This window comes from Trachymyrmex septentrionalis, unplaced genomic scaffold, assembly GCF_001594115.1.
Source record: "Trachymyrmex septentrionalis isolate Tsep2-gDNA-1 unplaced genomic scaffold, Tsep1.0 scaffold60, whole genome shotgun sequence".
Lineage (NCBI taxonomy): Eukaryota > Metazoa > Arthropoda > Insecta > Hymenoptera > Formicidae > Trachymyrmex > Trachymyrmex septentrionalis.
The window spans coordinates 4,405,470-4,430,376 of record NW_017305779.1 but is presented as its reverse complement, the minus strand read 5'-3'; the positions used below and the strand labels follow the sequence as shown (position 1 = coordinate 4,430,376).

At 30.5% G+C, this 24,907-nt stretch overlaps 1 protein-coding gene across 2 annotated transcripts in view; it reads left to right on the top strand.

The window, feature by feature from the left end:
* The window catches only part of LOC108752460 (activating transcription factor 3), a 29,147-nt gene that overhangs the window by 1,016 nt on the left and 3,224 nt on the right, over positions 1 to 24,907 (top strand). Inside the window, exons 1-3 of one of the 2 annotated variants that reach the window (XM_018493288.1) lie at positions 14,352 to 14,645; positions 21,300 to 21,584; positions 24,074 to 24,210. In XM_018493288.1, the coding sequence (XP_018348790.1) occupies positions 21,332 to 21,584; positions 24,074 to 24,210 (390 nt within the window). In that variant the 5' untranslated portion in view covers positions 14,352 to 14,645; positions 21,300 to 21,331. Of the gene's footprint in view, positions 1 to 14,351; positions 14,646 to 21,299; positions 21,585 to 24,073; positions 24,211 to 24,907 lie in introns of those variants that run through there. The other variant, XM_018493287.1, reaches the window with a different exon arrangement.

Here is a 24,907-nt window from a genome sequence, read left to right as displayed (position 1 = left end):
ATATATATATATATATATTATATGTAATATATTTACTATAATATATTATTGTCGAAGAAGTTTCCGTAAAAAATAAGTAAATGAAACTTGCAATTTTCAGTACGGATACAAACGGATGTATTAATAATTTTTAAAATCAGTTCGCGAGATATCGAGATCAAAGTCGCATTCGATATATCGAGGGCATTACGCGGGATCGAAGGGAGAGATTGCGGCGGTATGTTACGTCTTGACGTTATATCTGATAAGGTTATTACGTGTCGGATTGACATAATATCTTGTACTTAGTTTACAGTCACGCTTGATCAGCCGCGACTAAGTGCGATCGATTCTTCTCATGGAGAATTTTTCGACATTGCGACTCGTGTATACGCGTAAGATTCAAATCGCGACGCCGCGACTCTGAAGGTAGACGTCAGATCGCGAGCGCGATTTGGATTGATTTACGTGGGTTTTATAGCCACGGGCTCGCAATTGCTCAAGGTCGCGACGCCACGAAGTAGAACTTTGCTGCCATCATAGTTGCAATGTTGCCACAAGAGCTCGGGGAAATATACGTTAAATGCGTTAATGCGCCTCGTATATGCTCGCTCTTATTCGCTGAGAAAACATTTGATGTATGAGAGAGAGGGAGGATTTAAAACTTGTTTGTTTCATTCGATGTATGTTTTAGAAGCGTTTATTCAGGTATCGGCTCGAACGTTTTAAACATCTCACAATGTCATTCATTAATTGTTATAATTGAAGTGTTAACTATTTTAAATAATTTTTTGAATTAAATATTACGTACGTAAATCATAATAAACATATTCTTGTAATAAATATTATTGTTGATTTTTCGTAATTATTATCGCATTGTACACATTGCTTTATTCTTCGTTTAAATCTTTTAATTTTGTTATTGGAGATTAATAATGATAAATTCGGATTATTTCAGAGAATAATTTCTGTATTGGTTTTATGAATATTATTATTTTCTTCGTTTTATTTTATTGAAAAATTTTATTATTCGATATTCTCCTTATATTATTTTATTTTATTGTATCTATATTTGCTTGTTATGCGTTGTTTGCGTTTTATTTTCTTACTCCTACATTTTATCTCACATTTATCTCTCAATGCTCTGAACTTTCAAGCAAGTTCTTTCCTCGAAACTGGTGTTCGCGAGAGGGAATAAATGGGACGAGGCACTCGCGTATTGTGCGCTTCTCTCATGAATATGAATGTGCAATCGTTCGTGTCTAAGCGCGTGTCTTTGAAGTTGGCTATCTATTATCGCGTTTACGAGATACGCAACTTGCAGCACACGGACGAACGAACGTGAGTAGTGGCCGCCGTGATTTGTGTGTAGTTAGCCCGGAATAAATTATTTCGGAATTTAGAACGCACACCCGAAAATAATATGTTTCTCAGAGAGCTGCCGATCTCTCGTTCGCGTGATTGGACGGCTTACCTTCGATGTATTGATGCCACTCCGACAAATCCCTTCATTAAAAATGTCTATCCTTCACTATTTTGACAGTAAAATAGAGAAGGGCAAGATTTAAACGAGATGAAAACTTTAGGGGCTAATCAATGCCTTTTCTAGATTCTTTTTTTATCCCGAATAGAGCTGAGAGAGATAAAGGAAATTATAATTATTCTTTAAATTTGGAGTACAATTTTAGTCTAAAGAGCGAAAATTGAATCAATCTTGAGAAAAAGAGTAGTTGAATTTTTAATGTTTAAGAATGAGATGTCACTTTACAGAGATTTGCTTTAAAAGTTTTAGAAAATAATGAAATATAATATTAGTGATGTCAATATAATAATAACTGTAATAGGCAATTAATATTATGAGACATAAAATTATTCAAAAATATAGTTATTAATGTAGAACATCATTCGTGGTTATTTACTGCAAAATTGTTTAATTTCATACATATGTGCATATATCTGCATATATACGTGTATAAATACGAAATTCTTTTTATTAAGAAATTATGATTATGAATAGCATTTATATTTTTGCAAACTGAAGTTGATAGTTATAAATGAAAATTAATTGATAGTAAAAATTAAATAAATTATAAAAGACAGTTCATGTTTCATGCTATTTTTGGTTTTTGAATTTTAAATATTCACTCGCATAAACTTTCCTACTTTGTACGTTTTCTTAGAGCAATGCGATAATATTATCATATATTTTTCTTTCGACGAGATGAATGAATCGGGTATCGCAGGATAGATATGTCGCGTAAAAATTATCATTATTAAATTACACATATATGATGCATAATAGAGTACCATTCTGCATACGATACTTATGTAATTATCAGTTAAAATCGCGTGGGTGAAAAAAAAACTTTAAAAGTGCTCAGGAAAAAAGAAAGAATATTTAATTGAAATAGTTGTATCTTTAAATAAATTACAGATAGTAGGAATCTAAATTAAGACAAGGAAATTTATTTAAAAAAAATAATGTAAATTTACATTTATAACATAAAATTATATAATAGTTTCGCAAGAATGCAATGTGAGAAAAGTATACATATGTTAATTAAATTTTTCACGAAAAATATTCTAAATCTATGACATCGAAAGAAATTATTATTAAAATTAGAAGAAAACAGTGACAATGAAAGAAAATTGACTAAATTTTCGCTGCATTTTTTTTTATCAAGTACACAAACAGTTTGGCATTAAATTGCACGTCTCCGATGTTTGCTTTCGCTGGCAAACTTCCTCCGACGTTGATAACCTTTGCAGAATAATAATCTTATCTCACGCATTTGCTATGCAAAGTTACGAAGGTAATCACCTCGATGTTATCTGCTCCATAATTATTATTAGAAGGTTAAAGCCAAAAACGTGTGATGTGACAATCAATTTTTGTCGTTAAACTTTAAAAATATTCCAGTTTATGATTATTTATAAATTAAAATAAATATTAAGTCTACGGCGCATGAGTCAATTTTTCCTGCTGGATTACTTACATGTTAGTAAATTACTAGAATTGCATCACATAGAACATAACATTTCTAGCAATTTATTAAAATGTGCAAACAATTCCACAGGAAAACTGCACCGTGTGCCACAGGCTTTAACTCTCGAAATATTGAAAGTTGTATCATCGTTTTTTTTTTTCATATAGTTTCGGTATCATATTACTTGCGAATGAATGCCAACTTGGCATTGACTGTATTAATATCGTATCGATGTGTGTGTAAACTGGTTATTTTATAGTGATAATAAATGAGATTATCATCGCTATCAGATTGGGACATAAATATCTTTGTTGCGTTAAATATAAACAAGATCTAGTATATTATAAATACGATTATACATACAATATGATTAAATATATGTATATAATGTAGATATAACGTGAATGTAACGACATAATTTTTGAAAAAATTCTTATAGAATTATAAAGGATAATAAAAGGAATAAAATAAATTTATCATTGCCGAGAATTATCTAATTGAATATCCATATTAAATATTTTTATTTAATTAATTCCTTATTTGTAACTCCGTCAAAGTCTTAAATCCAACTTAGGTGAACAATGATTTTATTATATGCTTGCATTTTTAAAGCTTAATCGGCATTATTTAAAATTAACGATCATTATACGACACGATCATCGCTAAATGTTTCTGCGTTGAGTGATTTTTCTAACATTTAATAATACTATATATTATTTGGAGACGAATTTGAGCATTAAAAAGTGTTGTTGAATCTGAGGAAACATTTTCATGTGCTTTTCGGAACAGGCGAGAAAATTTTTAACGCTATTTTATGTGAAGCGTGGATAATCATCGGGTAACTTAAATCACACGCTTCGCTTTTGCTAATGAACGGTTATTCTCTCTCGTACTCCGTAATTTTTGTCGCCTGAATAAGACGTTAGACATGCCGTAAATGTGGATACGCGAAATCTGTTTATTTTGGAGCGAGTCACTTAAGAATGATGTTGTGACAAATAACTGTTTTTAAGCTTTACTTTAGAGAAAATTATATTTTTCACTTTAATATTACGTAAGCGTGAACGTGCGTATAATAATTTAATACGTATATTACATAATTCGTATCTTTTATAATGTTTTAAATTAATAATTTGAATTAATTCCGAGGAATATGCAAGTAAAAAACATGCTTCATTTTCTCCTTTTTATTTTAATTCAAGTACAATCTTTGATTTTGCCACAAAGTAGCTTAGGAAATGGACTTATGTGTAGTATACGAAATAAATTGATTACATATTTATCAGTCATTGCAATAATAAGATCAATATCGTCTAATGGCGTATACGAATAATTCCGTTTGATAATATCGTTATCGTAACAATATACGCTTCAATATGTTTGTTTAACGCAGCGGAATCGTTTATCTGTGCGCACGTAAGGTAAATCTCCCTTCCTCACCCGTATCTTTTCTCGAAAGAGCCATACTGTCATTTCTCTCTCCGTGTTGTATTAGCATTTTAAATTCAATCGCGAGACATTGACGCCCTTGAGCGGTAATGGACTCTTTCTTTCTCCCCTTACTCCCTTTCTGCCTCTCTCTCCTCTCCCCCTGTTGCCCCCCCCCCTATATCGTTTCCTCTCTCTTTCTCTTGCAAATCCAATTATATCATCTCTCAGCTTTGCTGTAAACCAAGTAGCTCATCGTTGATAAATTGGCTGCTTCGTCTTTATTCCTTATTTTTTTTTTTAGTATGTTGTGCAACCGTAAATTTGGCTCTACTCCGCTTTTTAACGACGTCGCGATTGACACGCGGGAAAAAAATATACGCTACAATTGGAGGAATTAAGCAGAAATATTGGGATATTTGCGAGTCGTCATTTGTGAATTTTTCAATAAATTTTTGATGTTTAGAAATAAGTAAATTGGAAAGAACTGCATTTTTAGCGAAAAATAATAAAATGTTGTGTTTAGTACAAATTTCGAGAAAGGGGAATTTTACATTATTTTAGTTTTATTGTATATTACTTTTCTTATTGTTTAGTTTCTCTAGAAACTCCTGATTAATAATTTTCTTATTGTTTATTCTAATAAAAATTTGTACGTTAAAGGTGTTGTTAAAGGTGTGTCATTATAAGTATCAGATTCAAACTACACGGGTTAATTTCTTTGTATTTCTCTACATGCACGTATTTATTATTTTTAAATGTTATTCAATTTATAAAAACGATATGAATTTGTATATATGTACATATGGATATTTATATACATAAACAGATTTATATCGTTTTTATAAATATATACGTATATATGTGTATATATAGATTTATAATATTTAATATTTAATTTTTGAAAATATTTTAACTTTACATAATTTCTCAACTTGCATTTATTTCTTTAACTGCAGAGAGAGAGAGAGAGAGAGAGAGAGAGAGAGAGAGAGAGAGAGAGAGAGAGAGAGTTATGTATTTTTTAAATTTCTTGTTATTTATTTTTTCACTTTTATTTATGTCAAAAATAATTTAGTGTGTCTATAGACGCACAATTTCATTTAATTAGAAATAAAATTATAAATTAGAACTGCATTCTTGTCGTTTTGCTATTAACTAAGAATCACACAGAGTCATAAAAATACTGTTAAACTTTACAATTCTTTGAAAATCCATAAAATCTTTCTCCGTGTTCTTTAGAATCGAGTTATCTTACAAATTCACGCCCGTATGTCAGTTCCTTATGAAGAGGGAGAAGATGCGGGCTTAGGGAGGTCTCGATCCCCATTAATCGTTCGTCTCCATTAAGGTTTCGTCTCTCATTTTCTTCGAAACGCCAACGGCAATCGTTCTCTCTATCTAGAACTGTCGTCGATATATCAGGCCCAGCGAGAAGTTTGCTTGTCGTTTGCAGAATGATCTTCACGGCGTATGCAGCAGAGAGAAGGTCGATTATCCAATTATTTAACCGAATGTTTGACTATCCTCGTGCAGTGTGAAACGCTCGATTATGTACGAATAACATTGTTCTGTAATGATACTAATGGAGCAGTCGGTTAAATGATACAATCAAGGCTCTGTTATTTTACTGTGTTTAAAACCAAAAAGAAGCGCAAAATGTGATCCTTACGTTGGCGAAATGTTCGATTTGCTCGAAAAACATTAAGCCTGCATTCTGCACCTATGGCATTTTCTACCTACGCAACATTCCCAAATCGCTTCATTTTCGCCTTTATGTATACAAAGGAGTCCAGCCTTGTATCGCCGCGAATACAATTTTTTTTCAGCTTTTTAAAAAAAATTGTTTACGTCACCTTACGATGACGCGTGTTAAACCATGCAGTTTCGTCAAGTGGATAAAATTTTACTTTTTATCGCAATTTTTAAATTATTTAGACATAAAAGTGCAATATAATTTGATATTATTTCTTCGTCGGCTATGTGGAATTTTGTACCTTCCGTCAGTATCCTAAGCCTTTGAGCTTCAATCCATTTTATATTGTTCTGGGCTGCATAAAAATTTATAGAAATTTTTGCAAACTTGTGAAAGTTTTATCAACGCGTTTTTACTATCCTATTGTAGAAGTCATGAGATTTTTTTACTTTTTTTTACAGATTAAATTTATTTATTAGAATTTATACTAAAAATATCGACAATGTGCTTTCAAAGTTCTATTTGTATATCGTTATTAATTTTAACTTTATATGAGACTATGTAAAATGCATAAAATATACAAAAATATGCAAATTTATTATATAAATGGCATTTACATCTATTTTCTAACACATTTAATGGATTAGCAATAAAACTGAAAAATGGGTGAAGGACGTCGCGCAAAATCAGTGAAAATCTTTGAAAGTATTATGTGTTTCTCGTGCTATAAAAAGATTTTATGAACGTGCGTGCACCCGCAATACTTGCGGCAGCATAAACGTAAACTTGTTTTGGTAATTTTTCTCTATCTCTCGGTTATAGCAACATTAGATCTGTTTAAGAAAGGCTGAGAGAAGTTATTTTACACGATAAGAATTTTTTTAAACGATAACAATATCACGTCGCGAAAGTGGACAATACGCTTGTTAAAGGACTTAAATCATTTGCATTTATAGTAATTGTGTCAAATTTATTGCACAAGAAATATGCCATGTAAATATATATATATAATAGACGTCTGCATATTCAATTATGATATTCTGTATACGTAATCTCGAACAAAGTCAAAATAAAATTCTTTTGTGAAGTTGCGAATGATAGATCGTCTAGAATGAGTTTTATAGGCGAGACACGCACGCGCTCGATTATAAGGACACAAGGACGCACGCACATACATATATATATACGATATATATATACAGGCATGAGACGTACGCAGGACGATTCGCGAATTACATGTGTGTGTCGTTCACGGCGCGACAGGAAGCATAAATTTTGTCGTGAACTCCAAACAGCTAGAGTGAGAGAACACAAAGTGCGTGCTGTTTTCTACGTTTCTAGCTTCATAAAAAATAAATGATCCGCGCGAGTCTTCGAGCCGTTACTCGGTAAGAAGAAATAAAATTTTAATGTTATCATTCTTACTACCTTATTTTATGTAGGTCTCACTTTTGTTAATCTATAATTCGTGACGAAACTATATGCAATTGGAATATCGTATGTTAGAATATACGAAGAGTATAAAATTATATGCATGTTGCGAATTCTGTTATCAATTTTGTGAAAAATTATAGAGCTAGTGGATTTTAAAATGGGCTTTAAAGCCTCAAAACTTTTATTATTTTCTGAAAATTTGAAATTAAATGTTTTATCAAAATTGATTTGATTGGATTATTGCTCACACATAAATAAATAGCTCTATGTATTTTCAATTAGTAATTATCTAAATTCAAATTCTTTTTTTAAAGAATTTAACTCGTGACATTACTGCGGTAGTTTAGTAGAGTTTGCGTTTCAAGATCGACAAATCATTTCGGTGCGCATTTTAAAGGACTACGTAGTATATACATTCACACAGAATCATACAAACATTTAAGATCTAGCTAGACCGTTTAAGATATTGATTTCTATAGGTTGTGTTTCTCACATATACGATTCTATAAAATATAATATAATTTAAATTAAAATTATTAGACATTGTCAAACTATCGCATACAGTTAAAAAGATTTAATTTTAATTTTAATAAACATTTTAATAAACATTTTAATAAACAAATTTGGATTCTTATTCTCTTCTTTTCTCACATATATTCACAAATTTCTAATTAATAAGCATTTTATTCGGGATAAAAGTTAGTAGTCTGTTAAGGTAAACTCCTTAATATTAAAAATTCAATTAAACACAATATTCAAATTCACAAAGTGCAGAAATCTTACGGATTTTACGAGTGTCGCGTCACGGTTTGCCGATGAAAAAGATAGAAAAAGAACAGTAATTCGCCGTAATTAAAGCCGTATAATTGGGACAGAGATAACGTCACGCCGCCGCGTCGGGCCTTTGTGTTTGCTCTTCTTTTCGTCCCGAAGGCAGAGCGAAAATAATCCTGTCCTCTTTAAAGTGTAACATAAATTCATCGTATGCGCGGCAAATTTTCATCGACTCACATCACGACGGATCACATACATAATAAAAATAGACTACGCACTCCTACGGAGTTATTATTATCAGTTTAGAAAAAGTGAGATAGCTTGAACCATCCTTCTCTCTCTAAATGTTGAGCTGAAGAAAGATGTTGATGGAGCTAAAGAGAGAGATACTGATATGTTCATTCTTTCTAATGGAGCACAGAGATCAAGGAATGCACAATTTATATCTATTATAGTAGTGATTTTAAGGCTCTGCTACAGATTCGGTGCAAAGATAAAGTTGAGAGGGGGCCCGAGCATTATCATTAATTCAAGGCAATTTCTACATACAGCATAGATCTGTAATATTGCAGCAAAAAATTCATAAATGTTTACCACGCACCGGAGCCTGCAATAGCGGATCCTGAAAACTTACGAAGGTCCGCGGATTCTGGGACTCAACGGTGCGTCACACCAGTTGCACCGATGTTAAAAACGTCCCTGACCTATTACGTTTAAGCGTTGAACATTTAAAAAAAAGATTGAGAAAATATGATGTGTAGTTTCTTATTTTACAATTATTTTTTCCATTGGCTTCCAGAAGAAATTAAATCTCTTGTACGTTTGTTAATTTCACGTCGTTTTAACTTCAATGAAATTACACTTGGAGGCCGATTCGTCATGTGTGCAGTCGACATCGCAAATCGAAAGTTCTCTCTTGTCCGCCTGTGTTGCAATCGCGAATTTTCGAATCGAGCGCAGCATATTCTGAAAAGAGTCGCCTATCTCCCGAAACGGGATTCGTATTTTTAGAAAGTACACTTTGCAATACCGGGTAAGACTTGCTATAATCCCCCGAAGGGAGACATTGACCTTTCGAACTCTTTTCTCTTGCTGAAATTCTCGCGTGAGCATATTGTTCTCTTCGACAGGCTCGTGGTTTATCGCTTTTCCCTGCCGCGGGATGAGACGTTATTCTCTCTTAGCGACAGAAATCATGGATCTCCATCGATTGGTATATCACTATATTGGCTATATCTTGTTAAAAATGTTTTGCAATTATTTTATTTATGGATTTGTTTTTACGTTACTTTTTATTTTTACATTTATTTCTACATTTTTATGTTATTTTTTATTACCATTTTCACATTATAATTGATGTTACGTTTTATCTTTCACTGTGATTATGAATTTTTATACATGCACATTTAATTTTTAAGTTTCTAAGGTTTTATCGATGATACAATATTAATAATAATAATAACGACAATGATTTTGGTTTGTTGTAAATCGATGAAATTTTAATAAACTTTATATATTTTTTGTGGACTTCTACAATAACAAATATTACAATAAAAAGTTCTGGGACATTATGTCAATAGATCATGTCACATGTGTATAAAATACATATGTTCGCTCGTATATAAAGGGATAGATCTATTCTATAAATCTATTTTATCTTAATCCTTTCATCTCTGTTATAAATCCAGCAAATATCCATCTTGTTTACCGTAGCAAATTTTAAACAATAAACTGGAATAAATTCTAATCTGTCCTTTTTTTACTTTTTGATTTATTTTTATACTACGAAATATTATCTCGTTTGTTTCTAAAAACCATTCTTTTTTTAATTATATTATCTATTATATGTATTTATATGATTATATTTTTTATTGTTTTATTTTCCTTGAAAATGTAGGTTTGAGTTAATCTAACAAATTTTTTATTTATATTTTTTACCGTCTTGGCAATTTTATGGATATTTTGGTAGATTTTTAACATTCTGAAGGTGGCAAAGTACCTTTCTCATGGCAAACAAAGGCAAAACTCCATTGGGATTGTCGATTTTTACATATTCATTTTTGGGTAAAGATCTCTAAAACAGAGAACAGGCGGAAATTTGCCGTAGCCCACATCCGCGCTTTTTACACAAGAGAGGCAAAAAGATGTTGATCGTCATCGTAAATTGACGCTCGTAAAACCGTTCGACTTTAATGCAGCTTTTATGGAGTTTCGACGTGTAGTTGAATTCGCCTCCTCCGCAAGATATTAGTACTAGTTTCTCTTGATTCTGTTTCAACAGTTCGATATATCTATTATTTCCAGTAATTCGTAAAATTTAACAAGGATATAAAAATAAAACATGTTCCATGAAAAAAAGAACTTTTATAAAACCTGTATAAGAATAAAAAAGAGCGTAACACATAAAAAATGAGCATATAAAATCAAATTTTTATAGTTTATATACAGTGAGTGCAAAAAGTATTCGTACAGAGAAAATATCTTTTTAAAGAAATTTTATTTTTAAAAAGTAAATATTATCCAACGCGAGAAATGAGTTATTGAATTGATGTCGAATCAATATCGACACGATGATTTCAACATCAATTTGACATCGATTCTACGTTTAATTTACGATCATTTCTCACTGGATTATTAATAATTTATTCATAAAGATTAAAATAGACCGTATGTTTCAAAAAATTGTATATACCAAAAAGATGTGTGTTAATTATAGAAAATATATATTATCTGAAGAATAAGTGAAAATTAAAAGTTGTATTGTTTTGATGCTCAAAAAATATTCATACAGTTGAGAAATTTAGCTTCTAAAATCAGGAATACATGTGAATCTCATTTATTTATATTAGAACAAAATATATTTATGGTATAAAATTGCTAATTAATGTTTACTTTCTACAAATAATACTTTTTTTTAGAAATAATTTTCTTGTATGTTAATATTTTTTACACTCACTGTATATATTATTTGGAATATCTAAATAATAATATATTTTTTAAATAATGCGTTTAAAAATAAGTTTTTGATATTTGTTATATTCATTTTTTACTTTGATCCTTTGTTTTACTAATTTTATTGATTAAATTTGAAACTTTCTCAATGCAACGAGTATAATATTTTTAATTTAAAAATATTCTTATCTTTCTAAATCTCATAAGTTTATAAATCCTATAGTAGGCGGGAAATATAACGATACTTTTGGATCGCAAGTTGATCGGTTCACTAACCTCTGCCGTCCGAAATATGCGGTCGGTTCCGCGTTCTACATATATCGCGATATGTAATTATTCTGAAGTCTACACTCGAGATAGCATGCGTTACACGCGGTACGATCTTGTCGGAATTAGGCCGCCCACGTTCGCTCATCGTCGACACGTCGAAAAAGCGCTATAAAAGCTTTCAGTGGCCAGATGGTCACCGGTTGCGCAAGCTCTCTCTCGTGTCTCCTCTCTCCTTGTTCTTTCTCTTCTTTTCGTCTTCATTTTTTTTTGTCAATATATCTTCCCGTTTCTGTGAGAAATGCGAGAGCAATTTTAGTTCGCGAGATGACATATATGCATAATATCATTTAAGAAAGTAATATCTATTTAACATAAAATATTTCTGATAACAAAATACATAGATGAATATGTTTATCTAAATTTGAAAGAGGAATCGAAGAAAAAGATGTAATTTTACATCGCGGAATTCGGAGTTAGAAATGTAAAACACATATGTTCTTTTGGGAAGATCTCTTCTAAATATCTTTCTCTCCTCTTTCTCTTTTTCTCTCTCTCTCTTTCTAATTAAGGAAAGATTAATTACCATCTACTCAATAACCTAAGAAGGGGAAGAATACTGGGATCGAGATCGAGCAATGCAGGGATTCCAAGAATTAGATACTGACTGCTTCCTAGAAACGAGACATGTTGTATAATATAATACGTATATACAATATATATATGTATATATATATGTATATGTTGTTTTTTCATAAATATAACATGAATGATTTCATTGATGTGTTGATCGGAATAATTTCGAAGAAATATTTAAGAGTAAAACCGATATTTGAGTTCACAAATATTGTTTGGAATAATCATTCTTTTTGGTCTCATTAAAAAAAATTAAATTTATTTTTATAGCAACAAGGGCATACAATCAAGGGTCCCTTTTCCATTTTAATAAGCTTTAAATATGTTAAAATATTGATAATAAGAAACACCTATTTTTTTACAAGTCCTTTTCGACACGTCTCAAAGTGATATCATCCTCTCTTGAAAAAATTGTTTTTTTTCTTCTTGAAAGAATTTATATAGAAAAATATACAAAATTATGTAATAAATAAAACATATGTATGTTATGATAATATTATGTTATTTTTGCCTGCTTTTCAAAAATCATCGAATACATAATATTGTATAAAAAATACTGTATGATAATCGTGATATTAATATGCAGATAAAATTAACCGAAATTACATACATATTTATACTTAACTGGATAAAATATATTTGATTCTCTTTCTCACTTCGATTCACGAAAATCTTTTTAACTTGAAAGTGTGTATTCTCGTTCTGGGTTGAACACATTTTGTGCACTCTGTTTCGGGGAAAGATCTTGGATAGAGAAAATCGGTCGAATACTGGAGTCCGAATGTGCCATACGTCAAAATCAAACGATTCCTATTTATAAGTTTAACGGCGCGGTAAGCCAGCGGCGGCTTCGATCGGACACCTGTTTTCATTCAAATAAACGCGAAAAGGCGATTCGATTATTATTTCAAACTGCAATGCTGCCAGTAAATCTTAGACATTGCCGCCTGCAAATTTGCGAGTAATTTACTATTTTGTATCATCTTTCGACCAAAAATGTACAAATATTAAAGAAACGCTAGAATTTCTAACGCAAATTTAATTGACTTTAAAACTTAAATTAATAATATTTTACCAGAAACGTCATTTAATCGAACTTAAGTTGTGAAGTTACGTTTATTATTTTTTCTTTTTTTTTTCTATATTCGTGAAATACGTTTTTGTATATTCTGCTTTAAGATTTTTATATCAAAAGGCTTAAATAAAAAGAGTCTCATAAATATGTACATATGTAGAACTTACGCATAAAAATAAAATCAATGTATTTATAAACTCTTAATGTATTTATAAATATGAGAAATATATATTCTTAATTTTGAGATATAATTTTATACAAATCGAGATTTTATTCTTCTTCAGTTTTGAAATCAAAGTGCAACTGCTAGAATATCTGAGCATCAAAAGCAAGAAGAAAAAGAGAAAACACACAAAAGTGTGTTTGCTTAAGCTCTCTTTCGTTTCGAGCTCATCCCACATCTTCCACCTTGGCGCATATAGGTCACTGAGTGCCGAGAGGACCCTTTGTCACGCGCGAGCATGTGGGCCCCGAAAGATCTCAAGCCTGAGGAAGTTGTTTCTTCTTTTTCATTCTTCTTTTTTTGCTCGCGAGCAGAAACGAACGAAAGAGGAGGAGGAGGAGGAGAAGGAGGAGGAGGAGAAAGAGGAGAAGGAGGAGAAAGAGGAGGAGGTGAAGAAGCAAAAGGAGGAGGAGGAGAGGAAGGAGGAGAAGGAGGAGGAAGAGGAGGAGGAGGAGAAGGAACTGAGTGGAAGGTCGAGAAAGAGGAGGAGTTACAAGGGCATTAGGCCCCCCCGAATACGGAACGGTAAAATTCTTACGAAACACCCGCATGTGCAGAGAGCGAAAGGGAAAAGAGGCCCTCCTCTGCTATTGAGCAACTTCGCGACTAGCTGGAGAATTTTGTGTCTCCGATAAAAGGTTTAACCTTCGAGAATACGTGTTCGCCATTGATCATAAATATTTTCTAAATTTTTGATACCTCTATTTTTCATTCAAAAATAAAATTCGTTATCCAAGTGCTAGTGTTCTTAATTAATTTAGATATTTTTAGAATATTCTAGTTTACTCTAATGTATATTTCACAATTACTGATATTTAAATCGAAGTTCAAATTGATTCACAATATTCTATGCTAATATTATAATGTTGAATTTGCTTGTACAAATATACGAAACAAATGCAAGAAGAGCGAAATAACGACCGGCCGGAAGTTGAAACTTCTCTCCGAGAGGATTGTCAGCGAACGCAGTGATGAGCCATGTCGCGGAATCTCAATGCGTTTGCGCTTCGAAGAAAATATGTATCTTAATGCTATCTTTAATGATTTATTCACGGAGATAAAACAGCGCCACGAGTGCCAGCGCGATTGAGAGGAATGTAGCGAATTGAGGTCGAAGCGAAGTGGAAGACGCGAGAAGCGCGAGATGTAAGAGTGTCGAGAGCTTGAAGATGATGAAGAACGACATGTACATATGTAAGCATTAATTGAATCGCGCATTACGTAATTCAAGGAGAAAAATTTTGACAAAGTATCTTCTTTTATAAAACAATTACAGATTTTTGTTTACAATTGTAAAAAATTTTCTATATTCCAAGACGCAAACGTATATATATGTCGAGTGAAATTAAATGTCCTTTAAAATGTAACGAATTCTTCAACATAATAGTTTGATTTTTTGAGAAAATTGGACATGAAATATGAATAAAATTCCATCGAGACCATATGTGATCAATGCGTACAGATCAATACTCGAAAGCTATATAAATCGGATTTAAATTTATTCATGATCAATATATCTCTATACGAAGTCGCTGATCACGATTCATTACCGTTATCTGATAGGGTAATGTTAATCGATGATTTATAAGATGTGAAAGACTGTGAAAGTAGCAGAACGACGAGTTGTTAAATATGGAAGTCGATAGGAATTGAAATAAATTTCTTAAATTGAACGCAACTGTATGCATATTTATTCATATTTTTATAATTACAATAGTAAAGTATTTAATAATTTAATGTGACTTTCTTTTTATTTAGATCATATTTTTTTCATGCGTACGATTCATATTTTTTTATTGCATACGATTTTATAATGTAATATAATATGTAACCCCCATAGTTACATGTTGTAATGTTGATGTTTAAAATTGATATATTCAGAGATATTCTAAACTCTTTATTTTAATAGCGATCTAAATTTATCGGTAAAACGCTATGATTTTTCTACACATTTCCAGCGTTATGTAATCCTTTCATTAATAGTCTGCGCTTGTAAAAATATTGAAAGTATAATGAATACCCGGTGTATCTGGTGCATGAAAAATGTGCGAGGAAATTCGTTGTGGGTGGGCCGAGCAAGCAAGCGGGCGAGCACGAACTAAAAGGTTGTCAATCCCTGTCAAAAGTAATTTTGATAGGCACGTCCACCAGAGATCGGTCAAACGCGACTAGACAGATAATAATCAGCCCATTTTTTTATGACTAACGCAATATAGCGTCGAAAGAGAAATAACGTACGGAAATTCTTGAATTTAATTGAAAAAATTAAAAATAAAATTGTTCGATATTTTAATTGTTCTATGCATTTAAAAAAATATGCGTTATGTAATTCTCGAAATCGCGCAAAATGTGAAAAAGTGTAATAAATATTAGTTTATTTATAATTGTATAGGGTACGATAAGGTATTATAGTCATCCTAAGGAAATATTTTGATATATTTATATGTACTAAAGAATAAAAAAATCTTATACATACCATTTGATAGATTTGTTGATGTTTTATGTAAGTATTGAAATTGATTATTTTAATGCAATTGAAATTGTAATGGTGGCGGGTACTCTTATTACTTGCCCAATGCTCATATTATCCTCGGTAGGCTAATATAAGCATCCTTAGGGGTAGGGGAAAGTGGTGTAATTGTGCGCACCTAAGAAATTTATTGCCCTGGAATGGTTTTCCAACTTTAAATAATATTTAAATATTATATAAGTATGGAATATAAGTATGGAAATAGAAAGTATAAACATTCTTCTACCATTACGTATTCTCATATCGAACAGATTTTCATTCAATAAGGTTGTATTTAACCAAAAGAAAAAACGGAAAAACGAAAAAATTTCACGCGCATCGGGTAATTGTACGTAAAACAAAAGTCGTAAGAAATTAATGAATTGTGGAATGTTGACAAAGAAATCAAAAAATATATTTATTATATTGCAATATAAATATACAATAAATACATTTTAAATATATATTGTATATATTAAGAAAAAATACAAAACTAATATAATAATAATGTATATACTTTTGCAAAATGAAATGGCAAAATAAAATAGTAATGCTAAGAAGAAACGAAAAAATTAGTGCTAGTTATACAATATGGAAGATGGGTTTTTATTTTTTATAATTATGCGCATTTCAAAACGCTTGCGCAGTTTCTCGTCGCGATCTGACTCGGTACGAAATACGATTACTTCAACAATTCCTAACTAAACTTCATAAATAACAGCTCAAAAGATGCACATAATAACATACTTTAATAACATATGCAACTTTAAACAAACAAATTAAAAATATGTACTTACCGCTTTATTTTTTGAATGCTAAAATAATAATAAGAAAAGGTATGATTTCACTTTTTTGTGATTTCTCTGGCTAGCAATGTATTTACGTCGTATCTTTGGTAGTTATATCTTAAGAGGATGACCTCCTGCGTAAAAATTTCACCACGGTGATGTCTTTATCTATTGGAAAAGTACCAAACCAGGATGCGCACAATTCCCCCATTTTCCCCTAATATAAGCACAGGAAACTTTTTGTAAGAAATTACGCAGAAATGAAAGATTGAAATGTGTGTGTGTGTGTGTGTGTGTGGAACATTTTATTAGAACAAATGCCAATTAAATGTTTGGTTAATATAACAAAAAAATAATGTTACATTTACAAATGGTAACAGTTTGGTAATATTTATTAAATATTTGTAAAAATTAACATTATTTTTAGTTACATTAATCAAACATTTGATTGGCATATTATTTCACTATACATTTAACAACTATTACCAAACTTTAAAGGAATCAATCCTTGTTAAAAAACTGTACACTAATGTACCGTGATTGTTATTGCTATAATTATGGCAATACAACCCATTTTATTGCTAGCATTGCTATTATATTGTTAACCCTAAGCCGAACATGGATACAACGTACTCTATGCGATTTTTTACATTGTTGTAACTTTTTTATAATATAATTTGAAGATCCAGATTGAGGCTGAAAAAAAAACTTTAATTGTCCATAGATACGATAAGCCTGCAAGGGTATTTTTTTTATTAGTCCAAAGGATCAATTTAAAAAATCCTACGGATTTTTGCTTGAACATTAAATTTAAAAATTTGAGAATTTTTTATCCAAAAAGTAATTATTTTGCGAATATTTTCAATAAAATTTTTTTGAAGTATTCTAATTAATTGAAGATAAAATATTATTTATTCTAGGTATAGATTTCACACGTTTTGAGCTAAAAAATACGTATTCAGTCCAAAGATATAGCATGACAAAGTTGCAGGGTTTCACATACCCTGGTTAGATCGGAAAGGTACTAAAAATAAGTCTAGCTTTCTAGGGTTAATATTGTTATCCTATGATTGCTACCTATTGCGTACAATATTGCCGAGTATTATTAATGTATTGTTATGTATTGTTATGTATTACTATGTATTGCTAGCGTATTGCTAGTACTTCTACTGTTAGTATTGCCTATTTTATTACTGTACTGTCGCAATATATTTCTAAAGAAATGTACACTGATTGCCATAGTGGTTGATCCCTCGCCAAATTCTTTTTTTAGTGTAAGAATAACGATAAGGAATAATGAAGATGATTTATAATACATATCCATGCATACCTATCCGAAAAACTCCCATGTCTAATAAATCAATAATAGTCTCGGGACTTTATGAAGTTAGAATGACTCAATATTGTTTACTTAATAAATATTAACACGCACAACAATATCTTATCTCAATGTAGAGACTTTATGAAGCTAGAGGAAAAAAGTAAGAAATAAAAAAATAACATATCTACTTATTTAATATGATAAATATCCAAAGTACATAAATTTAGCTCAAACTTCACAGCATATCGGAATGCCGAGAAGATAAACGCATCTTTTTACAATAGTTGACACTATTAGTACCAACCGTTACAGAAATATAAAGGGTGCTCATATTACCTGCAATGCTCCTAATACCCAATCCTACCGTATATTATTATTTATATAATTTATAATTTTTATGTAAATTATCATGATTTATATGTATTTTGAATATCATTTGTAACTTACATCAAAAATATCTACGCGTCGAAAGAGAAAGGAAGAAAACAGAAGTAAAGCGCTTATTAAGTTTTGTATTCTTTTTTGTACCTTTGCTTGAATATGAAAGAATTAATATTTAAAGCTCCGAATATGAACAAATATTTTAGTTTATTTAATTATTAATTCAAGATTAACATTATATAATAAAACATGAATTATTAATGGATATTAAATGGAATTAGCGGAATTTTTACGAGACTGCTCGATGAGATTGTCTTTCCGGTTCATACCTCGTTATCAGCAATTCAATTGTACATACAGGTGCTGCCGACTCGGCGCGTAGGCGGGTGCATGTATCGATCACTGATAGATCACGAAGGTCGCGATCGCATCGATAAGAATCTGTTGTTTCTGATGCGGCTACGATCGTCCTACGATTTTTTACTGAGAAACAGACAAGGATAAATATTTATATTCAAGTATAGTTTTAGTATTTTTGTATTTGACATTTTTTTAATGTAATGGTTCAATATTTAAGTTATATAATAATATTTAAAAGGATATTATCTACTATATATATAATATATATATATAAAGAAATTTCAATTGTATTATGAAGATATTTTTTACAATTTTATGTATACATATATGTATGTATTTTTTTCTCGGAAATGTGAAATTTTCATTCTTTGTCCGCAATCTGCGTCTTCGAACTTCAGTACAGATTTGTATATTGTTCCGAATTGTGTAAAAACCTAAAAAAATTTTTGCATACTTGTGAAAGCTTTAACAACGAGTTTCTACTATTATAGAAGTTAGATTGCACTTTAATAATTTTTTACAGATTAATATTATAATAAAACCGGGCAAAAATTAGAGCTAATACACAGTTGTTATTTGTGTCTGTTAAAAAATTTTTCTTTTCTATTTATTCATACAATATACAACAATTGATCAACGTTTCCGGCTGCTCTTTACAGCCATTCAGGATAATCCATCACAAATTTAAGTCCAATTATTCTCAATAAATAAATAAATGCAAGTGCATTTCCAAAAACCTTGAGTGATTCCTCATTAAATTGTAAGCACAGCTCTTTTTAATCAATGTCGAAATTGTTAACGGTTTTAAGAAATTGCACTTCCATTCTGTTACAAAAATCTTCAATGATGTGGTGATGGAAAGGAAAATTTTTTGTATAACATACAAATAACAACCGTGTATTAGCTCTAATTTGGCCGGTTTTATTGTAATATAATATTATTTTGATTATCGAGAGCTCTAAAGAGCTCTAAGCTGAAAAATTGTTTTACTGTCGTTAATTTTTTACAGAAAATTGACTATATACATACAGGGTGTTTGGTAGAGACCATAATAATGCTTAAGGGTAGATTATTCCTGAGATTATTTTAAAACAAAAATTCTAATATCAAAATATCGAAGCTTAATAGTTTTGAAATTATAAGTATTTAAAGTTATACTGCCTAAAGTTCGCGCGTTTAGGTGCGATTGGATTTTTTATTGTGTCATATCTAAACGCGCGAATTTTAAGCGATATAATTCGATAATTTTAAGTACTAATAATTTAAAAATTATTAAAATCTTGATATTTTGGTATTAGAATTTTTGCCTCAACATGATCTCAGGAATCTATCTTTAAGCGTTGTTTAGTCTTTACCAAACACCCTGTATATATAATTATAATTATAATAATCTTAAATATCCTTTTAATGTAATAAGCAAGTATGTTACAATTATTACGAATCTATTTACTACGGTTAACAATTCTGTTCCTCCTGTTGTGTCGTCATACTTATGAAATGATTCGTACATATGCTGTGATTTTGATGAAAAGCGCGAAAGCGAGTATTACAACTTTCTAGATAATCGTATTATTCATTTTCGCGATAGTGCGAGATCACGTAATTATTCCTATGTTTTAATGCAACGCAATAATAAGCGTTTGTCAGTCTTTCTCGGGAATTCCGGAAAGCGATAGAGAGCGATATCCTCGTTTGCGGTTTTCGCAAGATAATTTATTATGAGAATTTCGCGTGGGTCTCCGATTTAATTCCATACTGGAAGGCCCGAAAACTTTAGGCTCGCCTTCGACTTTTATGAATAGACACGTGTTTTGTTCTAAGTGCAGTTATTGTTTCAATCTTTGATCTTCTTTGCTTTATATCCACCTAATAAAGACAAATATGAGCTAAATTGCCTTTATTACTATTTAGTTTTGATTTTTTATTCATTGACCTAATAGACCTGTTCTTTTCAACTGAACTTCTTGCGCGGATCAGCATTCCTCTTTTGCTCTCCATATTGAAGAAAAAAAAAGAAAAAGATGAATAGTGTAAAAAGAACAGGTTTAATACCTTTTTTTTTATTTCAATCTTCTCCAAATCTCTAATTTATTGCGTTTTTTCCAATCTTCTTTACAGTTTTAATTTATCGAAATTAACTTTAAGATCAAGCTGCATCTTGGAAATGCTTAATTATATCCAGAATGTTATCAGATTTAATTAATTTTAATTAAGCTTATGTAAATCCATATAATGAGAGAGAGAGAGAGAGAGAGAGAGAGAAGAAATATATAAATAACATAGGTCACCAAACGTATACGTTCTCAATCTTCAATCCTCTTCAAACTTTAATTTTTTTTAATTTCTTTTCATTTGCTTTATATTGAAGGATTAATAAATTAAAAGTTAAAACTAAACTTTTTTTTTATCCTCTTGAAACATTCAATTACGCTTAGCGCGCTTTCAGGCTTAATTAGTTTCACGCGACGACCTCTTGCTCGTGTTTCCAGGTTAGATAAATGGTGAGATCCAAGCGCAAGCCATGTATAATCTGAACGTGAATGTGAATCCCAGCCCAACTGGGGCCGTGGGTCTTCTCGGTGTCACGGCGGCGGCGGCCGAGGTCACGCCAAGGACACCGGAAATCGTAAATTCGCTGATCGCCATGACCAATCCCTTCGAGGGCTACGGCAGCGGCAACGAAAGGGGCACACGAGATCGCACGGACTCGACCAGCAGTGGCGAACCGAGCCCGCCAAGCGTCCAGCACACCTGTAGTCAGCTTATCAAGGAAGGTAAATGAAGATCACATTTTCGATGCTCATTTATATCTACATATTAAAGACTGCACCTAAATAGTATTACGATAGTAGGTATATCATAGACCTGTTCTTTTTAGCTGAACTTGCACGGTTTATCTTTTCTGTTTTTCTGTCCAACATGAAGACAAAAAGAAGAACCGTGCAAGAACTTTAGTTAAAAAGAACAGACTTTATATGTGCTCAACAAAAATGAGAGACAAAAAGCATGAAGACAGCCAAAATTTTCCTCTCTTTCTGAAATATTGTAATTGGATAAATAGAAAGGAATGGAGATTAATCGTCTTTCTCACATTTTTATCGACAAATTTTACATACGGATGGCGCAATCCATGCTCTATGTTTTTTAATACATATAATATATCTACACATAGAAGTGTTTCAGTGAGCAAAATTTGCGAAGTATTTCTTTAAAACTTAAGAAGTCGATTTTCTTTTAAATAATAAAGATGACAATCAATATGAATGAAAATCAATAAGATGCTTATTTTGTAAAGCATAGACTAAAACTAATGAGATTAATAGATGCTTTCGTATAAAATTCTTTTTTCAAGAGATTTCAAACACACTTAAATATATTATGAGATTTTTCAGAATATTAATTTATTATATATATATATATATAATATATACTGAGATATTCTTTACTCTTAAAAAGTCAAAGTACATGTGTAAATGGATACGTGTGAAAATGTGTACACGTATGTGTCGAATATTTCAAATCTTTATATTTATCAAATAAATCAAGAGCTACAATTCTATATTATAACAAATATATCAATAATATATTAAATTAACAAAAGTAATATATTTAATTAGTAATTTTTAATTTTTTAAAAATGTCTGTTTAAAAAAAATGTTTTTCTTTTTCTTTTTATATTTGTAAATATCAGATTGCGATAACATTAATTGCTTTATATTTCTTATAAAATATACAAACTGCAAGAAGTCTAAGTTGAAATCTAAGCGATATTTGCATTTATTCCACCCACTTTAGCCACATTTAACAAATGTCAATGACAATATAGTTCGTTCTGCTATATATAAGTGCTTCTCTTTCTTTCCCTCTTTATTTCTTTACTTTTTTACCTTCACTTTATGCACAGCATTAAATTGCAAATCTTGTTCCTTTCAAATTACAGATTACGTAACACACGCACACACGCAATCGCAAAGGATTATTATCGTAATTGCTTTTGCGATTTTGTGTTAGCGCCGGTTATCCTGATCTATTACATCAACCGTCAAATTAATTAATTAAAATTTTTTAAAATTATTTTCGATATGTGTGTGTGCGGAATGTAGAGTACGTGAGTTTAGAGTGATACGCTTTGATAATGGATTGTATATCGCGACACTACTGGCACAATAATCCTTAATTATCGCGATTTAATCCCTCGAAGGTTACGAGAATGTCCTTGTATCGCGTGGAAATGTTAGCGATTACTGACATTTTCTATGGTATTAATACGTTGTGCGTTGCAATATTTTCAAGTCCACTTTCCGGCGGAAGTCTATAATTTATTGCGACGTTAAACAATTATATTCGCGCAATCTAATCTTTTTATTCTTTGTAATAAATGTTATTCTCGAATTATCATTGTAATATGTAATTATACTTACATATTACACAATTATAATTACATTTAAAGTTTTATTAATGCTATTAGTATTTGAACTATTGCAACTAATTTCTATTATTCAATAATAAATATAAATATATACGGGTATTCCACCTAATATGACCTTAAATCTTTGCAAGGTAAGGTCGGATAAAAAACATGTTCAGATAAAAATTGACCTAATAGGTGAATTTTTTTTTTAAATTGATGTTGCCATACAACTTTTGAACATATTTTTTATTCAATTTTACTTTGCAAAGATAAAATGAGGTTCACGTTAGATGGATACCCTGTATGATATACATAGATAACCGTTGTGATCGAAAATAAAATTAATAAAGGTATTATATGTATGCAATATTTTTTAAAATAAATGAAGAGAGAAACTAAATTGATTAATTCAATTAATATTTATATTATGATTTTTAGTTTATAAAAGTCACGAAAAAAAAAAAACTAAAAAATGAGTTGTTATAAACTTGAATTTTTATTGAAAAAATTGCAAACCAATTATTTTGATTATTGATAGCATTTCCAATTGTTAATTCCAATGATAAAAATGAAAAATCTTGCTACTTTAAAATTAAAGTTAAAATTAATTAAAATTAAAACTAATTATTGTAATTTAAACTAAAAATCGGAATTTATTATATAATATTTTAGTGAAAACAAGGAAAGAGTTCCTCCTTTTTATCACAACGTCTAATTACAATCTAACTTTTCTGGGTAATCCTAATGGATTTGCATTACCCGCATATTGCAAGTGACGACTGTTATGGCCTCGGCGATGTACCTGCGAGCGAAATTAATTAATGAGAATTAATTAAACTCTTCTTTGGACAGGGCTGAAACTAACGTTACAGACGAAGAGGCGGGCGAACAGTAGTGGCGACGATGGTAAGAAGAAAACGAAAAAGGAGGACAGCGGCGCTGACGATGAGGAAGAGGATGAGATGAGCATTAACAATACTAAGAGTGGTGTAAGTAAATCTTCGTATTTTTTGAATACTATTTTCCTCAGAATCAACTTAACTTCACGCAGACTTTTTCCGAGAGCTTCTTAATAAGAATTATCACTTTTTATATTCTTCCTTAATTCTTTGTGTGTTTTCATTAATTTTTCAGTTTTATTATATACAAATTATATTAATTATCTTGAAAGTAAGAAATTATCATAATTTTTTGTGTTAGGAAAACAAGTATCAATAACATTAAAAATTATAAAATTTATAATTTTATTGGAAATATTTAATAAAATGAAAATAATTTAGATTACAGAGAGTTAAAATTGATTTTGTTAAAGATAATTTCTTATTTTCATGTAATTAGTAATGTATAAATAAAATTTTATAATTGTCTCTCTTTCGAATTATTTTCCTTTTTTTATCAATTCTAATATGAATATTTAGGGAGTAAGAATAAAATAAGAAAAAGATGTTACATTGCGTTTTAATTTGTAACAAAAAATTAAGAGACATTATACCTTTGATATAAAATTAAAAGAAATTGTACAATATATAAAATTGTATATAAAAAACAATTTGTTAAAAATTTTTTTCTTATTTTTTTATATTGCAAAAGAGAATCTCTCCAGTAGTCTTGATTTACCAGAAAAGTGACAATTCTGCTCACTAAAAACGGAATAGATTACATATTTTACACACACACACACACACA